The 21,123-nt window shown below is 39.9% G+C and overlaps 1 protein-coding gene across 4 annotated transcripts in view; it reads right to left on the reverse strand.

Annotated features, from left to right (window-relative positions):
- The window catches only part of FAM184A (family with sequence similarity 184 member A), a 348,725-nt gene that overhangs the window by 76,148 nt on the left and 251,454 nt on the right, over nt 1-21,123 (reverse strand). For all 4 annotated transcript variants that reach the window (XM_069726215.1, XM_069726217.1, XM_069726216.1 and 1 more), the window contains 3 exons: nt 11,595-11,756; nt 4,833-4,954; nt 4,605-4,755 (listed from right to left, as the gene is read on the reverse strand). In XM_069726215.1, coding sequence (XP_069582316.1) covers nt 4,605-4,755; nt 4,833-4,954; nt 11,595-11,756 — 435 coding nt within the window. The remainder of the gene's footprint in view (nt 1-4,604; nt 4,756-4,832; nt 4,955-11,594; nt 11,757-21,123) is intronic.

A 21,123-nucleotide genomic window follows, 5' to 3' on the forward strand; every position in this document is an offset into this window, starting at 1 on the left:
GTCTTGATGAGTGCAAAGAATCTTAATCCACAGCAAATAGAAAAATAAAAAAGGCAGATCCAGCACATCTGAAAAGTTGTAAACTTTATTTTATTTTTCCAATAAAAACAGGAGAATACATAGATGGCATGTAAAAAATCCAGAAGTAAAAAGTCTATTAGGAGAACCTACTGGTTGACGAGTTTTAACCTGAGGTTATGATTGTCAACCAGTATGTTCTCCTAAAGGGCATTTTTGTCATGTTGTTATTATAATAATCTTTATTTTTATATAGCGCTAACATATTCCGCAGCGCTTTACAGTTTGCACACATTATCATCGCTGTCTCTGATGGGGCTCACAATCTACATTCCCTATCAGTATGTCTTTGGAATGTGGGAGGAATCCGGAGTACCCGGAGGAAACCCACGCAAACACGGGGAGAACATACAAACTCCTTGCAGATGTTGTCCTTGGTGGGATTTCGACCCAGGACTCCAGCGCTGCAAGGCTGCTGTGCTAACCACTGGGCCACCATGCTGCCCTTGAAATAAAGTTTACAGATTTTCAGATGTGCTGGATCTGCCTTTTTGGACTTTTATGAGGGTCAGCATTACCTACTTTAAGCAACAAAAAGCTCCATTCAGCAAATCTGTTGTGCGTGTGAACATAGCCTATAACATCACTATGATCAAGGACGTTGAGACCATAAGAAAATATGCATTCATGAACTCTCTTTCCTTCAGTAATATTTGGAGTACAGTGACAAGCAAAAGGGTACCAATGTTTCAAACTTTGGACTTTCAGGCTCCGTATCTCACCATCCACCACTACTTTAAATGTGAGACTACCATCATTTTATAGACAATTATCTTAGCTATCTGATACATAAATTTGACTTGCAACTATTTAGCATATGATTAGTTATACAGATTCTTGTCATGTCACTGTCTTGCTCCTGACTGTGGAAAAATCTTTTTCTTCCTGTATAAAGATTGGTTAACCCATGGATGCTTGTGTCAGGCGGTTTTGGCCAAACAGTTAAAAAAAAAGTTCAGTTCGTGTACCAGAACAGTACCTGAACCCAAAAACTGGACCCCATTCAGATGAATGGTGGGCCCGAACATCCATTGTTTACCACACTGTCATCTGCAAGACAGCGTGAGCCTGCAGCTGTGACCGGAAGTACAGGTGTCAGCTGTTGGGAGTACTACTCCAGTCAGCTTAAGGCTGCTGTCACTGATAACAGCGCGAGCAGGTGGCAGCTGATAGGAGTATCCATCAGCCGGGCGCTTACACTATAAATAAATAAATCACGTGGGGTCCCCCCATTTTTGACAATGAGCATCGCTAAAGCAGGGAGCTGGAGGCTGGAATTCTTAAGCTGGTAATAGGCCCTGGATATTGGCCTCCCCAGCCTAAAAATACCATCGTGCAGCCGCCCCAAAAAAGGAGCACCTATTATATATACCAATCCTGGAGCTTTGCCTGGCTCTTCCCGCTTGCCCTGTTGTGGCGGCAAGTGGGGTTCATATTTGTGGGGCTGATGTCAGCTGTTTTATGGCTGCTCACATCAAGTCCACAAGTTAGTATTGGAGAGGCGTCTATAAGACACCTGCCCATTCCTAACTCCACAGTCAGATTGTAAATAAACACACAGCCAGAATAAAGTCCTTTATTTGAAATAAAAATACACACCATTTTACTTTTTATTTAAAAATAAAAAAACTAAAAGTTATACTCATTTTATACCTATTCGATTGAAGCCCTTGTCCTCTGTAAAAAACAAAAAACAAAACAGAAAATAATAAACAACAATAATACCTAACACCCATTCCATTGAAGCCCTGTTTTCCTGTAAAAAAAACAAACAAAAATAAAAAGCAATCATTTCCATCACCTGTTTGACATACTGTCCCATGCCGTAATCCATATCTGCAATAAATGGTTTTCAATCTGGACGGTGCCAAGTTGCGACTATCCAGCCTGAAATCCACGGTAGAAAGAGCTGCTAGGAGCACAGCATTAGTGATTAGTGGTGATGTCACTGAGGTTACCGCAGGTCACCAAGACTGCCATCCCAGCTCACTTCGCTGTTAGCCGGGCCCCTGAACTGCGCTGACCTCATTGATATCACCACTAGCAACGTGAGAAAATTGCCAAACTGCATCATGTGAGTGAAATGACAGGTGAAAGGATATGAAATGAAGTCAGACCATCGATTCAAAAACAAAGAGGTAGACGTCCAAGCAAACAACAAGTCAGCTCATCACAAGGCTTATCAGTTCAACAAATATGGCAGTGGAGGTGGCTCGTATGCTTCATAATACTGAGATCACAAACATCCATGCAAGCATCGTGTGGCGCATGTTTTACAAGTCTGGAATGATGGCTCAAAAGAAGAAGCCTTCAATATTGTCATAAGAAGTGTTGGCTCCAGTTTGGAAACATTTGATTTGAAACGATAAGATGAAAATCAATAGACTAAGGTCTGATGGGTGCAAATGGATTTGGAAAAAACAAGGGAAAAAGCATCTAACAGATCAAGAAATTGAAGGAACTATCAAGTTTAGTGGAGGAAGCCTGATAATATGATACTTGATCAGGATTGATGGTCATCTCAATGCTGAGCTATATGTAAGCATCCTACAAGATGAGTCACTTCATACACTTGAGTACTATGGTCATAACGCAAAAAAAGAAAAAAAGAGCACAAAAAGTCCTGGATAAAATCCAGATAATAATTTATTAAAAAATACAAGTAAACACCATGAAATAGCCAATAAAGAATCCAATAGACAAAGTGAAATAGCTGACTTTACAGGTATAAAACCCAGGGACCGCATATGTCAAGGTGGATGAGAGGACACAAAATACCAATCACAGAAACAATGCTATCAAATTAAGTAGAAATGTCGCTGGTAAAAGACACCCCCGAGGAAGCCCACGCGAAACGCGCATTGGGGCTGCACTACTCAGGTGACAGCAGTGGAGACTATGGTTAAGGATACTATTTGATACCCCTAGCAACATGAATTTATCTTAAAGTGATACATACCCAATTTTTTGGATGAGTACTATTGTGACTGGTTTGGTTATCTTATTGCTCTCTAATCTTCCTATAGCAGCATCTTATATCTGGACATTATTTTAAGTATATACTACTTTAGAAGCTGCACTAACTTAATGTTTTGAGCACCCTGATGCCTTTTACCAGCGACATTTCTACTTAATTTGATAGCATTGTTTCTGTGATTGGTATTCTGTGTCCTCCCGTCCACCTTAACATATGCGGTCCCTGGGTTTTATACCTGTAAAGTCAGCTATTTCACTTCGTCCATTGGATTCTTTATTGGCTATATCATGGTGTTTACTTGTATTTTTTAATAAATTATTATCTGGATTTTATCCAGGACTTTTTGTGCTCTTTTTTCTTTTTGCGTTATATGTCTATTTGAGAGTGTCCTGAGCTTATATAGCACCTCTACCATGCAGATTACGGGGAATAAATGAATAAGGAAATGTTTTCTGCTCTGAAGTTTGTGTTTCTACTTAAGTACTATGGGTATGAAAAGGACGACAGTATTCCAGCAGGACAACGACAAGAAGCATATGTCAAGATTTGTGAAGAAATGGTTCAATGACAATGAAGTAGAGGTGCTGGAGTGGCCCCAACAGTCACCAAACCACAACCCAAATGAACACTTGTGGGTAGAGTTGAACACAAAGCTGTATAAATACCCAAGGGAATCAACCAGTATACACTAACTTTGGGAACATGTAGAAGAGACCTGGGATCAGATATCGGTGGATACATGCTTGAATCTGAACAAGAGCATGCCCAGAAGGATTCAGGCAGTGTGAAAGCCAAAGGTGGATTTACAAAATACTAACAAAATAATGAAAATTAAAATTTACATTTTTAGGAGCAAAGCTGTAACAATGCAGTGACATGACAAGAATCTGCATAACTAATCAAATGCTAAATAGTTGCAAGTCAAATTTATGTATCAGATAGCCAAGATAATTGTCTATTAAATGATGGTAGTCTCACGTTCAAAGTAGTAGTGGATGGTGAGATATGGAGCCTGAAAGTCCAAAGCTCAAAACATTGGTACCCTTTTGCTTGTCACTGTACTCCAAATATTACTGAATACAAGACAGTTCATGAATGTATATTTTCTTATGGTCTCAACGTCCTTGATCATAGTGATGTTATAGGCTTGCAAGTCATATTTACATATGAGATATCCAAGATGATTGTCTATAAAAAGATGGTAGTCTCATGTTCAAAGCAGTAGTGAATGGTGAGATAATGAAGCCTGAAAGTTAAAAGTTCAAAACATTGTTACCCTTTTGCTTGCCACTGTATTTCTCCTAAAATAAATAGAGTAAGCTTTGTGTATTATGTATGTGAATGTGTGCACACAGCAGCAATGTCTGATTTATTTTCCATATCCATTCATATAAGTAACAATAAGTACCACCTGCACCTATGCGGGGAAAGGCTCAAAATTAGGAAGACATATTTCTTCATGATATTTTCAAATGACTAGAAAAAACTAAAACTGGTTGGACAATCCATTTGATTTGTCTGCATCAGATGTAGACAGAATTCTCCGTACCTGGTCAAGGAGATCCTCCACTTTCTTTTGCCAGTTATCCTTGGCGGTATTTATTTCCCGCTCCTTGAGCTGCCGTAGTTGGGCCAGAGCAGACTTCTTGTCCTCCTCGTGCTGCACCCTCAACTCTTCGCGTAACTTGCTACACTCTTGCCTAAAGTATGCAGCATGAATACATATTGCAAGAAAGATTAACATATTTTCACATTTACCTAGATTTTAGTAACCTACCTGAGGGATTCAGTCCATTTCAGTTCCATATCACGGGCGACTTTCTCAATCTTTAATCTTTCTTCTTCCCGCATGGCAGAAATGACAGATTCATGTTGCTGTCTTTCCTTTTCCAGCTCACCCTATAAAAATAATATACATATATCAACATAATCAAGCAGGAGTATTGATAGAACCTGATATCCTATCACACATATAAAATATTTATTCTTAATAAACATAAACTACATTTTAAAGGTTCATATACTCTGTTAGGAAATTTGGATGAGTGCAGAGGGGTCTTCTATTGAGGATCCTCATCCCTTAGTTAGGGCAAAAGATTGTAGAAAAGAGTCCATTTGCAGTTCTTGAGTTCTCTTCTCCCCACTAATGCCATCCTATGCTGCCTGATTGACAGTGGAGACAGCTGCTCTGTTCTCCACTGTTAATCAAGAAACCGGGCGGGGAGAAGCAAAGAGGAGCCAAGGATTGCAAGTGCTTTGATACACCCACCAGTGCACCTGTGAAGATGATTTGCATATGAATAAAAGACTAATTTCAGTGTGACACAGCACTGAAGGTTCATGACATAGGTATAGTTGGATATATTTCACTCTACCCTATTCTGCTCTACCTCTGGTTTCCAATACCAGTCTTTTGTTCTTAAGCTTCCTACCTAATTTCCTATTCTCATTAGATCAGCGTTAAATGATGAGACAGGTATACTATTTATCCTCATAAATGATGAGACGGGTATACTATTTATCCTCATAAATGAAGAGACGGGTATACTATTTATCCTCATAAATGATGAGATGGTTATACTATTTATCCTCAATTAATTCATCCTCACTAACTACAATAGTTTAATAAAAAGAGTAATAGTTCGGCAGCGGACCATTTAGCGTATTGAACAAGTGTTAATTCATAGCAGTAATGCTCTGCACACACTGCTTTTAAATCTTTTTTTGGAGATATACCCCAGGAAGATTCCCCAACACTTAGCTCTGACAGAAGGCTCATAAGCCCATAAGTGGTGTATGTCACATATAGACTGCCATTCTTAAAAAGCATACTTCAGTGTAGACTGCCAAATTCCAAACAGCAGGAGAAAAGCATACTAGCGTATAATGGTCTGTCAGGAGCCAAAAGGACACCCAGCATATAGTTCAAACATAAGGCTTTGGTGTGGTCTGTACACACAGCCGTAATCTGCTTCCCTTGCTTTAACACTCACATGTACAGATGAAGGGCATATTCACATTTGACAGAATTGTTGCTGAACGCATATGACCGATGTTAGCATTCAGAGCCATACTACTGCCGTCATGGCTCCCATCACTGAGCTGCATGGGAATTAGCCCTGGATTGCAGGGTGAGAGTAGGTGAGTACTAATATTAAAGCTGCCTGGCGAACTAATCGATAGCCGCATTGCCGGGAGGGAGCTAATGCTGAGCTGGCTGTCAGTCAGTGCCTGGGTGCGGTTACAGCCAGCGCTCACTGTGTACTCAGCGGTGACTGAAGTTACGCCGGCCACGTCTCAATGACCAAAAGCTGGAGGCTGCCTGGAGGAATAATGTTCATTTCATTCCGGCAGAAAGGTTCTAAGTGTGGGCACCAGGCAGCTTCAGAATGCTATGAATCCCATATCTGCAGGATAATAGCGTTTTTTTTTTTTTTTACATCAAAGGTTCCCTTTAACCCCTTTCTGACATCGGATGTAATATTCCATCCATGTGCTAGTGGGGATCTCACCATAGCTCAGCACGGCTGGGAACAGAGCCCAGTGACCGGAGGTAACCTCTATGATGTCACCCCTGGTCACTGACGCTGCATTCCCAGCAGCTCATTCACCAGTGGTTCTCAGCCTGGACAGTCGCATCTTGGCACCGTCCAGGTTGAAAACTAATTATCCCGCAGACATGGATTACGACGTGGGACAGAATAACGGACAGGTATGGTATATTGTTGTTTTTTTATTTTATTTTTTATTACAGGAGATCAAGGGCTTCGGTGGGATTAGGCAAGGTCGTAAGTATGGTTTAATTGAGAGTATTAAAGGAGTCTGTGTCATTTTTTCAATTAAAGGACTTTATTCTGGCTGTGTCTTTATTTACCATATAACAATAGGATTAGTAATGGAGAGGTGTTACAGACTCATTTATTTATTTATAGAGCAGGCGGCGGCTGATGAATACCCCCATTAGCGCTCCTGCTGTCTCTGTAATCAGCAGCAGCAGGGGTAGGCTAATGTGAGTAATAGTCCCATCAGCCACCACCTGCTGTCTCTTTTATCACTTAAATGTAGCTCTCATCATTCTCCCCTGCTCAGGCCGATACCCGGCAGAGCAGTGAAGAATGATGAGAGCCGTGTTCAGCACCCGGCGATGGGGAACAGTGCTTACTGTAACACTTCTTCCCCGGCACCGATGCACACAGATGACATCCATGTGTGTTATGTGTATGCACCTATGCACCTGTGTAGGACGTTTGTGGCCCGTGCTGACATTAAAAAAAGGGCATGTCAGCCTGTTTTCCCCATGGACATGTGGTCCCTGGAAACACCCTGATATTTGCCCAGACCCATTCACTTGAGTAGGCAAGTAGCGCTCCGTTCCTCCCGAGTCTCTCCATATGGCTAAGTAGTACTGTATAGCCACATATATGGTATTGCCACGTTCAGCAGACATTGTGATACAAATTTTGTTGCCATTTTCACCCACTTTTTGTGTTAAAATGTAAAATCTTTGGCTGAAACAAAATTTTGTTGGTAAAAATGTAGTTATTTTGTCTTCACTTCCCAATGGTATAAAATTATGTGACATCTATGGTGTCAATAAGATCACTGCACACTTAGATGAATTAATTGACAGGTGTAGTTCGTAAAAAGGGGTCACTTATGGGGGGTTCTGCTGTTATGGCACCTCATGGGCTCTCCCAGTGGGTTATCGCACCTGCAAACCATAACAGTAAAATCTGGCACTCCTTGCTTTCTGAGCTTTGCACTGTGTCTGAAAAATATTTCTCGATTAAATGTAGGGTATTGGCACACTCAGGAAAAATGAACCTCAGTTTGTTGTGAAAGAAATATCCTATTAGCCCTTAGAAATATTAAAAACTTGGGGCTAAAGCAACATTTTAGTGGTAAAATGTAGAAATGTAATTTATTTTTTCTTAACCGCTCAGTGGTATAAAATTCTGTGAGGCACATGTGGTGTTAATATGATCACTGTGCCCCTAGAAGAATTCATTGGGGAGTGTAGTTTGTAAAATGAGTTCACATATAGGAAGTTTCTGCTGTTCTGGCACCTCAGGGACGCTGCCAAAGTGACATTGCACCCTCAAACCATTCCAGCAAAATCTGAACTCCAATATAGCGCCTCTTCCCTTCTGCTTCAAAAGTAGTATTCCCCTACATATGGGGTATCGGAGTACTCAAGAAAAAAGAAAAATTGCACAACAACTTTTGGGGTCCAACTTCTCCTGTTACCCTTGGTAAAATAAAAAATTGGGGACAAAAAGATAATTTTTGTGGAAAAAATATTTTTTTATTTTCACGGCTTTATGTTATATACTTCTGTGAAGCACTTGGGGGTTCAAAGTGCTCACCACACATCTAGAGAAGTTCCTTTGGCGGTCTAGTTTCCAAAATGGTGTCACTTGTGGGGGGTTTCCACTGTTTAGACACACCATGGGCTTGCCAAACGCGACATGGTGTCTGATCTTAATTCCAGACAATTTTGCATTGAAAAAGTAAAACGGCACTCCTCCCTTCCGAGCTCTGCCATGTGGTTTACTCCCACATATGGGGTATCAGCGTACTAATGACAAACAGCATAATAACTTTTGGGGTCCAATTTCTCCTGTTACCCTTGGGAAAATTAAAAATTGGGGGCGAAAAGATCATTTTTGTGAAAAAAATATGATTTTTTATTTTTACGGCTCTACGTTATATACTTATGTGAAGCACTTGGGGGTTCAAAGTGGTCACCACACATCTAGATACGTTCCTTGGGGGGGTCTAGTTTCCAAAATGGTGTCACTTGTGGGGGTTTCCACTGTTTAGGCACATCAAGAGCTCTCCAAACGCAACATGATGCCCAATCTCAATTCCAGCCAATTTTGCGTTGAAAAGTCAAACGGCGCTCCTTCCTATCCGAGCTCTCTAATGCACCCAAACAGTGGTTTACCCCCACATATTGGGTATCAGCGTACTCAGGACAAATTCCAAAACAAATTTTTGGGTCCAATTTATCCTGTTACCCTTGGTAAAATAAAAAATTTTTGGATCAAGTTAAATGTAAATTTTTTTTTTAAACATTCCAACAATTCCTGTGAAGCACCTGAATGGAAAATAAACATCTTGAATGTGGTTTTGAGCACATTGAGGGGTGCAGTTTTTAGAATGATGCCACTCTTGGGTATTTTCAATCATGCAGACCTCTGAAAGTGACTTCAAATGTGAGGTGTTCCCTAAAAAAAATCATGTTGTAAAAATGAGAAATTGCTGTTTAACTTTTAACCCTTATAACTTCCTAACAAAAAAATGGTTCCAAAATTGTGCTGATGTAAAGTAGACATATGGGTAATGTTATCTATTAAGTATTTTGTGTGACATATCTCTGTGATTTAAAGGCATGAAAATTCAAAGTTTTAAAATTGATAAATTTCTGTTTTTTTCACAAATAAGCGCAAGTCATATCAAAGAAAGCTACCACTAACATGAAGTACAATATGTCACGAAAAAAAAAGCCGAAGAATCACCGGGATCCACTGAAGCATTCCAGAGTTATTACGTCATAAAGGGACAGTGGTCAGAATTGTAAAAATTGGCACGGTCATTAACATGCAAACCACCCTCAGGAGTAAAGGAGTTAAGCTTGAGAGTGCAGCAATACTACGCAGTTGAAATTATTCAGAAGCCAATCCCTGTACAATTGTGAAACAAAATTGTGCATCCCATTGCCTCACTATGGGTGACCAAAGCTTTATTTGCACAACCAGCTGCAGTGTGTGGGCATGTCCCTGCATGGTTACATAATCAAGAATAACCAATATATACATTAATGCATTATATTTTGTACTTTATTAAGTAGAATCGTAACCACAAGGAAGCAAGGTAAACAACCCCTAGCCAGGGTCCTTCTATCTATGAATCTCTGGAGTCCTTGATGCCGTGACTATTCAGTATTCTAGATTCATCAAAACTCTTCGGTGATTCTGAAAGCACATGATTAGCATAACGCTAGTTGAATGATTCTCTGGGCTTGTTAGCAAGATGTTTTTTGTTCCTTGGGGACAAATAACAAACAGGATTTAATGATCTTTGTGCAAGTTAATACGGCATTAATGAAGCAGTCAGCTAGACTTCTGTTTCTGCTGTTTCTTATCAAGACATACAACTATTTTGCTGCTGGAATCAGAGGATTCTCAATTAAGGAAAGCGACAAATTATTTACATGGTGGGAAAACAAAAGCAAAACTGTAGAACACAGGAAAATGTATATCGAGCTACTTATTATCAGTCTGAGAAGTAAAATTATTACAACCAAAAATGTCAATGACTACACTGATCTGCCACAATATTAAAACCATCCAGGTAAAAGTTGTTTGAGGGAATCAGAGGAACAGCAATGGGCACCATAACATGTAACATTTACACTTAGACGCAACCAACTTTTGTCAATAGAAATCCAAATAAAAACTTGTAATGTTTTCAACGATCTCAGATATAAGGCCTGTAATTGGAGAGTGGGGACTATGGAAGTCAGACTTGGCTTGACAGAACATAATACAGATCGTTTAGTGGACTACAATTCAGGAAATTTGGAGAAAGATTTCTGAACGTTTAGCAATGTGATAGTGTATTATCTTGCCAAAAGGGGCCACTGACAGTAAGGAAAGGTGTTGCCATGAAGCAGTAGTCTGCAAAAATGTTTAGGTAGGTGGTACGTGACAAAGTAACATCCAGATAAATGTCAAGACCAAAAGTTCCCAACAGAACATTGGCTGGAGCATCACATCACCTCCACCAAATTGCCTTCTACCCATTCTGCGTGGTAGAGTACCCAATCATGTTATGTAAAAAGTGACTGACCGGGCCATCTTTTTCCATTGTACCACAACCCAATTCTGATGCTCATATGCCCATTGCAGCGGCTTTCAGCAATGAACAATGAATGAATGCAATGAACAGGGTTCAGCATGGGCCCCCTGGGCTCAATATGCAGCATACTATGAAGTTAATGACTGTTAACTGTTCAGTGTTATTAATGTATGGCACTATTTTCCCGTTATTGACCTTTCCAGTTCCCACTGCCCACAACTTCCACACAAATAGCAAGGATTCATTTTAATGATGGTTTATCTTGTTCATGATACCACCAAGTATTAGCAAGAAAAAAATTGTATTGGTTGATCCAATAAAAGACCTACTGTAGTTGCAATAAATGTAAGGCATCCATAGAGTCTGCTGTAATTAAAATGGATTTTCCCACAAAATACATGTATTACGTGTCCACAGCATAGGTGATATATATGGCTGATCGCTAGTACTATAGGATCACTAGGACATTACCTCTGCTGCTCCATATATCGATGGGACTGACAGACATAGCCAAGCGCTCAACACTTATGTCAGTCACATATACACAGAATGTGTTCTCTGCATAAATTGTCTATTCGTACGTTTAGTGGAGTTAATAAAATATAAATTGTTTTTGTTCTACCCAATGGAATCTGAAGCCAAATCAGCCTAAAACGCTCAGATCCAAAATAGTTACCTGAACAGCAAACAACGAGTCACTTGTCTCCCTTAGTCGCTCTCTTGTTACGTCCAATTCATTTTGAAGCCTGTCTTGGGCATCCTTAAGACTTATGATGTGACACTCTGCTGAGCCGAGTCCTTGTTCGCTTTTTTGAACCAAGTCTTGAAGGCGACAAATCTATTTCGATGGACAATAAGTGATGATTATTAAACATTTGTGTCAACAGAAAGAACACTACAGTATATAGAAGTCATAGCAGAGTAGCTTAGAATATCTGCTCTTTTATGTAGCTGCCTTTTGTTTGTTTTTTAGTCTTAGATGATGTGGCCAAAATAACAGAGAAATTGCGACCGCAATCTGTGCTACACAGGCATAAGTTAAAATTTAGAATTTCAGATCTAAAAACTTGTTTCCACATTTTACTCAACTCTCATGTATTACTTTGCGATCTTATTTTTCCATTAATTGGAAGAAAACATATACAAATATTATGGTAAATCTATTATTATTAACAAGATTGGGTACATCGTTTTTAGAACTGTAATTGCCTAATTAATATAGATTATTGTGTGAAGAGAAGCAGAAATAAGATCTGGAGAGATTAAGCCAAACATTAGCACATATACCTGTTACCATGCATCAGCGACAGAGTATAGGGTAGGCATGAACAAATATACAGCTATGCACAAATCCATTGAGAATCAAACTGGAATCATTTTAAGGGAGAGAAATAAAAATAACAAAACTAAAATAACGTGGGTTTGAACAACCTCTTATTATTGTATTGTATTGGGATGTATTGGTAATTAGAATAAGCCAATCATATTTATGCTCATGTTAAATAGTGGTCAGTATACAGTTGACATCATTTAAGTGATTCTGATTACTCCATATAAAGTTTAGCTGTTCTAGTAGAATTTTCCTGACATTATCTTAGCTGCATGTTACAGCAAAAGCTATGGTTCATAAACAGCTTACAACACAGCAAAGAGATCTCATTTTTTAAAGTGATCAGTCAAGAGAAGGGTACTAACACAGCGTTCCATATCTAATGCTTTGTAAAGTTTGACAACAGTCAACAAAAAGTGGCTTACATTTGACATAACAGCAACATTATGTAGAACTGGATGTCTCTCAAAAATCGATGAAAAGAAAAGAAGAAAATTCGACCAGGAGGCTGCCAAAATGCGAACAGCAACATACTGGCAAGTACTGTTTGTGTATTGTGGATAACAACAATCTTTAACATTATTCATGTGTCTTGCCTGTGGAGACAAGACAAGAAGCCTTTTCTTACAAAGAAAAACATTCAAGCCTGGCTATGTTTTGCCAAAACTTGCACTAGCTGTGACAAAAGCATGAGGGAAAAAATGTTATGGTTTGATGAGACCAAGGTTGAATTTTTTGGACATAATTCTAAAAAAAAAAGTTGGGCGCAAAGCCAACACTGAACATGATCAAAAAACACCATATACACAGTGAAGCATGGTGGAGAAATATTCTTTGGGGTTTTTTTCTGGCAGCTGGAGCTAGGGCTTTAATCCAGGTACAGAGAGTTATGAACAGTTCCAAATATCAGTCAATTTTGTATCAAAACCTTCAGGCCTGTGCTAAAAAGCTGAAGATGAAAAGGTATTTCACCTTTCAGCATGACAACGAACCTAAGCATACCTTCACATCAACTGAAGAATGCTTCACCAGAAGAAGATAAAAGTTTTGGAATGGTCCAGGCAGAGCCCAGATCTGAAACTAACTGAAAACTTCTGGGTTGATCTGAAAGGGCTCTACACAGGAGATGCCCTAGCAATCTGAAAGATTTGGAGCGTTACTGCATGGAAGACTGGACAAAGATATGCTGATATACTCCTACCCAAAAAGACTGAATGCTGTCATAAATTCAAATTATGATTCAAGAAAATATTAGTTTAAGAGTGTGGATGTTTGATGGGACAACCCTGAACTACCATCCTCCGCAGTCAGGATAAGACACGATCTTAATGAAAGCAACCCAGTGAGAGTTCTAGAGGTAGACAGGTTCTAGAGATGTACTTTTTCATGTATGAATATTAAGAGTATTCATAAAGTGCGGAGCAAAGCCAAATTCATGGTAGCAATAATGGGCTACTCTCAATTTTCATCTATTTGGAATAACTCTTGTTATCTTAAATTCAATAAGGGGGAAGAATTTGATTCTTCGCATGGTCTCTCAGCTTTTTAATAATAACTTAAGTCATTTACAGAGTTTCATGAAGACCTGAATCTCACGCATAAAAGGTTCTACTAATTCCTACAATTGACCCATGCCCAAACAAGCAAACTCCATTTAGACAAGTTAACATAGCCTCATTTTTGGATCTCATAGTTAATAATGGTTCCACAAGAGAATTCATATCACTACGTTGTAAATGTTTAGTACAGCATCTTCTAAAACAAAAAGAGAGAATACTTTAAAGGCTAAATGGGAGCAAAATGTGGGCCCAATAAGTGAGGATAGGTGCATAGATATTTTGAAAGCAGTCGCACTCAGTGAGGTACAAAGACTCTCTCAATATTATTTGCTTAAGCATATAACACACCTCTTCAATTGTACAAAATAATTTGTAAGTCAAATTCACTATGTTATAGTTATAAATCCCCTGAAGCAGACAAATACTGTTATACGTGTGACTTTCCCATACTGGGTTGGTTTTGGTCAGAGGTGTTAAACCTGGTTACCCGTGTGTTTGACTGTAATATTTCTGCTGACCCAATTATTTGTAAATTAGGTTACACAGGGGAACGACAAGTCGGGGAGAACCATCAGTTATCTATTTTACGGTTTCTTTGTCAAGCTAGGAAACTTATAGCTTTCTACTGGAAAGATGAAACACCCCCCAACAATAAATGAGCTCATTCACACAATGAATAATAGGTTTAATCTTGAGAAATACATCTTCTAAAAGAGAGGAACTTAACTAAAATTTGAAGATTAACTTTGAGTCATGGTTAGGCCGCCGTCACACTTGCGAGTTTTACGGACGTATGAGCGCAGAAAATACGTCCGTAAAACTCGCAAAACAAACAGCACAATTATTCTCTATGCCCCTGCTCCTATCTGCCGTATTTTACTGATCCGTATTATACGGCTTTCTACGGCCGTAGAAAATCGCAGCATGCTGCGTTTGTCACCATACTGCGCAAGAAATACGCCAATGAAAGTCTATGGAAGCCTGAAAAATACTGATCACACACGGACCAGCAGTGTGACTTGCGAGAAATACGCAGTGGTGTCAGAGAGAAAAGCCGGTAATTCATTGCGGTGTACAGTAAAATCACACTGACAGCTTACAGAAGAATAGGTAGAATAAATGTGTACACATAGAATAGGTAAATATATATATATATATATGTCAGTGAGACACATATATGTATATATATTACTAGATTGTGGCCCGATTCTAACGCATCGGGTATTCTAGAATATGCATATCCCCGTAGTATATGGACAATGATGATTCCAGAATTCGCGGCAGACTGTGCCCGTCGCTGATTGGTCGAGGCAACCTTTATGACATCGTCGCCATGGCAAACATTATGACATCATCGTCGCTGTGCCCGTTGCTGATTGGTCGAGGCCTGGCGGCCTCGACCAATCAGACGCGGGATTTCTACGTCCTTTATGACATCATCGTCGCTGTGCCCGTTGCTGATTGGTCGAGGCCTGGCGGCCTCGACCAATCAGAGACGCGGGATTTCTACGTCGATGCTGTGCCGGTCTCTGATTGGTCGAGGCCTGGCGGCCTCGACCAATCAGAGAGCCGGGATTTCCAGGACAGACAGACAGACAGACAGACAGACAGACGGAAAAACCCTTAGACAATTATATATATAGATTACTTCATACAGCGCTAGATAGCTTTAAAGCCGGTAATTCAATTGCCGGCTTTTGCTATCTCCTTCCTAAACCCGACATGATATGAGACATGGTTTACATACAGTAAACCATCTCATATCCCCCTTTTTTTTTGCATATTCCACACTACTAATGTTAGTAGTGTGTATATGCAAAATTTGGCCGTTCTATCTACTAAATTAAAGGGTTAAATGGCGGAAAAAATTGGCATGGGCTCCCGCGCAATTTTCTCCGCCAGAGTAGTAAAGCCAGTGACTGAAGGCAGATATTAATAGCCTGGAGAGGGTCCATGGTTATTGCCACCCCCCCTGGCTAAAAACATCTGCCCCCAGCCACCCCAGAAAAGGCACATCTGGAAGATGCGCCTATTCTGGCACTTGGCCACTCTCTTCCCATTCCCGTGTAGCGGTGGGATATGGGGTAATGAAGGGTTAATGCCACCTTGCTATTGTAAGGTGACATTAAGCCAAATTAATAATGGAGAGGCGTCAATTATGACACCTATCCATTATTAATCCAATACTAGTAAAGGGTTAAAAAAATACACAAACACATTATTAAAAATTATTTTAATGAAATAAAAACAAAGGTTATTTTAATATTTTATTCAACGCCCAATCCAATCACTGAAGACCCTCGTTCTGTAACAAAAAAAAACATAATAAACCAACAATATCCTTACCTTCCGCAGATCTGTAAAGTCCAACGATGTAAATCCATCTGAAGGGGTTAAAATATTTTGCAGCCACGAGCTTTGCTAATGCAACGTTGTTCGTGGCTGCAAAACCCCGGGGAATGAAGGTAAAGTAGGTCAATGACCTATATTTACCTTCATTTGCGGTGAGGCGCCCTCTGCTGGTTGTTCCTAGATCGTGGGAATTTTCCTAGAAAGCTCCCAGGCTCGAGTTCATAAGAGGCGCCCTCTGCTGGTTGTCCTCTTATGAACTCGAGCCTGGGAGCTTTCTAGGAAAGTTCCCACGATCTAGGAACAACCAGCAGAGGGCGCCTCACCGCAAATGAAGGTAAATATAGGTCATTGACCTACTTTACCTTCATTCCCCGGGGTTTTGCAGCCACGAACAACGTTGCATTAGCAAAGCTCGTGGCTGCAAAATATTTTAACCCCTTCAGATGGATTTACATCGTTGGACTTTACAGATCTGCGGAAGGTAAGGATATTGTTGGTTTATTATGTTTTTTTTGTTACAGAACGAGGGTCTTCAGTGATTGGATTGGGCGTTGAATAAAATATTAAAACAACCTTTGTTTTTATTTCATTAAAATAATTTTTAATAATGTGTTTGTGTATTTTTTTAACCCTTTACTAGTATTGGATTAATAATGGATAGGTGTCATAATTGACGCCTCTCCATTATTAATTTGGCTTAATGTCACCTTACAATAGCAAGGTGGCATTAACCCTTCATTACCCCATATCCCACCGCTACATGGGAATGGGAAGAGAGTGGCCAAGTGCCAGAATAGGCGCATCTTCCAGATGTGCCTTTTCTGGGGTGGCTGGGGGCAGGTGTTTTTAGCCGGGGGGGGGGGCAATAACCGTGGACCCTCTCCAGGCTATTAATATCTGCCCTCAGTCACTGGCTTTACTACTCTGGCGGAGAAAATTGCACGGGAGCCCACTCCAATTTTTTCCGCCATTTAACCCTTTAATTTAGTAGATAGAACGGCCAAATTTTGCATATACACACTACTAACATTAGTAGTGTGGAATATGCAAAAAAAGGGGGATATGACATGGTTTACTGTATGTAAACCATGTCTCAAATCATGTCGGGTTTAGGAAGGAGAGAGCAAAAGCCAGTAATTGAATTACCGGCTTTAAAGCTATCTCGCGCTGGAAGAAATATTAATATATATATATATATATATATATATGTGTCTACTGACATATATATATATATATATACAGTATATATATATATATATTTTTTTTTTGGTGACACTTGGATCCCTTCTATAGTGGTATGTTGGTTTTGCAAGCCTGCGAGAAAAGCACGCAGTACGGCTGCCATACGGATTACATACGGAGGATGCCATGCGCAAAAAACGCTGACACACCCTGCCTACGGAGGAGCTACGGACCACTATTTTGGGGACTTTTCAGCGTATTACGGCCGTAATATACGGACCGTATTATTTTACGCTGTGTGTGACGCCGGCCTTAGACTCACCTAATCTGTCTCCACTAACTTCATCATGGTCTCGATTGTTATTTTGTAAAGCCTATATTTGAGTGACCATTGGGGAGTCAGTTTGATGAGCCTACAGCGGCATTTAATATGGCCATGCAAGAAGCACGTCACTGATCCTGCCCATCAGCGCCCCTGTCACATGATTGCAGGAAACCTATGTGGTTGTCATTGTCACTCTGTTGTATGCACCGGGCAGTGGTCGGCATTAATAGCAGATAATCAATTCTGCTACACATAGCAAGTGTTGCACAGGCAATCGGAGTATCACAGCTTTAAGTCTCCCAAGGAGAATATTGAAGCAAGTAAAAAGAAGAAAAAAAAGTTTTTAAAAATATAAAAAAAAATAGAAAAGTTCAAATCACTGCCTTTTGCCCCATTCAATATACTGTACAACAATAAAAAAATAAAAGTACACATATCTGGTATCGCCGCGCTCAGAAATTCCCGATCAAAATATAAAAAGGAATTAATCCGAAAGGCAAATGGTGTAGAAAAAAATCAGAAAGCCAGAATTAATTTTTTTTGGTCACCGCAACACTGCAATAAAATGCAATAACAGGAGGTCAAAAAATCGTATCTACCCCAAAATAGGTATCAATAGAAATTGTGAGCTCGTTGTGCAAACTTTGGAATTTTTTTCACCCCTTAAATGGATTGTTTACTAGTAGGACAACCCCTTCCTAAACTAAATGTTCGGCCATTATAAAACAATAAAGCCTATACTCACTTCCCGTGTCAACTCCGTTTCAGCACTGTCTGCACTCGCGGCCCCAGGGCTGTGATGCGGTGGAATGAAACATGATGTTCACCGCCTAATCAACGCTGGCATCACAATCTTCGCCTTTGGACAAGCTGAACATGAAGAGGAAGACCGGGATGAGCTGCAGCCCTGGCTTCCTCTTTATGTTTAGTTCATACAAACGGGGAGCAGTGACGTCAGCGCTGATTGGGCGTCGGTGTCATATGTCACAACACTGCATCACAGCCCCAGGGACAGCAAGTGCAGACACCGTGGGAACAGTGACAGCATTTAGTGAACATAGTAACAAAAAAAAATTTGTGGAATTGCACTGTTTTTACCATTTCACTGCACTTTGAATTTTTTCTCCCGTACACTATATGGTAAAACCAATGGAATCATTCGAAAGTACACCTTGTTCCGCATAAAAAACAAGCCCTCACATAGCCATATTAACTGAAAAATAAAAAAAATTATGGCTCTCTGAAGAAGTGGAGCAAAAATTGAAAATGCAAATACAGATAATCCCAAGGTTGTGAAGTGGTTAAAATAAAGATAACAAACTGACACTGCTACAGTGTCCATCTATGGTTTACTAATGATTATTTAATTTAATGTAAACTGACATAAAAACACAGCTCTAAAATGTATATTTTTAAAAATATGCTTCATAAATCATTTTAATGATAATGGAGGTGTGACGCTAGTCACTACTCAATGTGACACTAGTTACTACTCAAGCACTTACCGTGAGGCAGGATAGTCAAGAGGTCCCTAAGGTCAGTACCAAGAAGGCTCGTAATAAACAGAAGGGTGAGACAAAAGCGCAATCAGGTAACAGTCCGAGGCCAGAGAATCAGGAAGGTAGCGGATCAAGACAAAGGGGCAAGTCAGACTGATTGTCAAAAAGGTAATTCAAGGTTGGCAATGGAGATAAGAATACAACTCAGAGTATAGACCTAGCACGCACACACCACTTGATCAAATCTACAATTGGCAAAGGTCTGACAATTGACACAATGTTAAGTAGCCCTATAATCACCAATATTGGATGACAACTGCAGGAGATCTCAATTGACTCAGCCAAATAGGACGGCTGAGCTGTCAATCAATATTAACGCCTCTCCCTCAGATTGGGAGGTTAGAGCTGTCACTCACAATCCTGACAGCTTAGCCAGCCTTCGATCCATAGGATGGTAGAGCTGTCATTCACAGCGTCCCTTGGTGGTAGAATCGTGACTGGAGCTATGGTTTTACTACAAGGTTATATGATTTCCCCAAAGCGGTGTAAAACATCCTGATCTTAAAACCATCCTGGCTTCCTTTCTCAATGTCTCTTACTAATTTTACTATGATTTCTATAAAGGTGCTTCTCAGAAAGTTAGATTAACATCAAAAAGTTAATTTATTTAAGTTCTTCATTACAAAAAGTGAAACTCATGCAGTGGGGAAAAAAAGTATTTAGTAAGTCACCAATTGTGCAAGATCTCCCACTTAAAAATATGTCTGAGGCATGTACTGTAATTGACGTCATAGGTAGACCACAAGTATGAGAGTCAAAATGAGAAAACAAATCCATAAAATCACCTTGTCTGATTTGGCAAGATTTATAGAGAAATTATGGGGTATTGTCAAGAGGAAGATGAGAGACATCAAAGCAACCTGGGTTTCCATTACACCTACCTCAGCAGTGTCACAGGCTGATCGCCTCCATGCCACGCTACATTGATGCAGTAATTGATGCAAAAGGAGCCCCGACCAAGTATTGAGTGTATTTACTGAATATACATTTCAGTAAGCCAACATTTCGAATTTTAAAATCATTTTTTAAGCTGGTGTTATAAAGTATTCTAATTTACTGAGATAACGACTTTTGGTTTTCATTGGCTGTAAGCCAGAATCATCAACATTAACAGAAATAAACACTTGAAATAGATCACTCTGTTTGTAATGACTATATAATATGAGTTCCACTTTTTGTATTGAAGAACTGAAATAAATTAACTTTTTGATGATATTTTAATTTTGTGAGAAGCACCTGTATATGGCAGTCTGACATTAAAAGAAATTTGACATAGTACATTATATTATGTGTTATGGCTGGCAATCAGGCAACACAGCGTGCAGTAATCAGCGCACATACAGAGATCTGGCAATAACCAAAAACAATAGGACGAGCTCTGAGACGTGGAATCTCTGTAGACTGCAGTACCTGATCTATCCTCACACAACTATAAGCAGCAGTGGATTGCGCCTAACAACTACCTATGCAACTCGGCACCGCCTGAGGAGCTGACTAGCCTGAAGATAGAAATACAAGCCTGACTTACCTCAGAGAAATACCCCAAAGGAATAGGCAGCCCCCCACATATAATGACTGTTAGCAAGATGAAAAGACAAACGTAGGAATGAAATAGATTCAGCAAAGTGAGGCCCGATATTCTAGACAGAGCGAGGATAGCAAAGAGAACTATGCAGTCTACAAAAAACCCTAAAACGAAAACCACGCAAAGGGGCAAAAAGACCCACCGTGCCGAACTAACAGCACGGCGGTGCACCCCTCTGCTTCTCAGAGCTTCCAGCAAAAGACAATAGCAAGCTGGACAGAAAAAAACAGAAAACAAACTAGAAGCACTTATCTAGCAGAGCAGCAGGCCCAAGGAAAGATGCAGTAGCTCAGATCCAACACTGGAACATTGA

This window comes from Ranitomeya imitator, chromosome 5 (assembly GCF_032444005.1).
Source record: "Ranitomeya imitator isolate aRanImi1 chromosome 5, aRanImi1.pri, whole genome shotgun sequence".
Taxonomy (NCBI): Eukaryota; Metazoa; Chordata; class Amphibia; order Anura; family Dendrobatidae; genus Ranitomeya; species Ranitomeya imitator.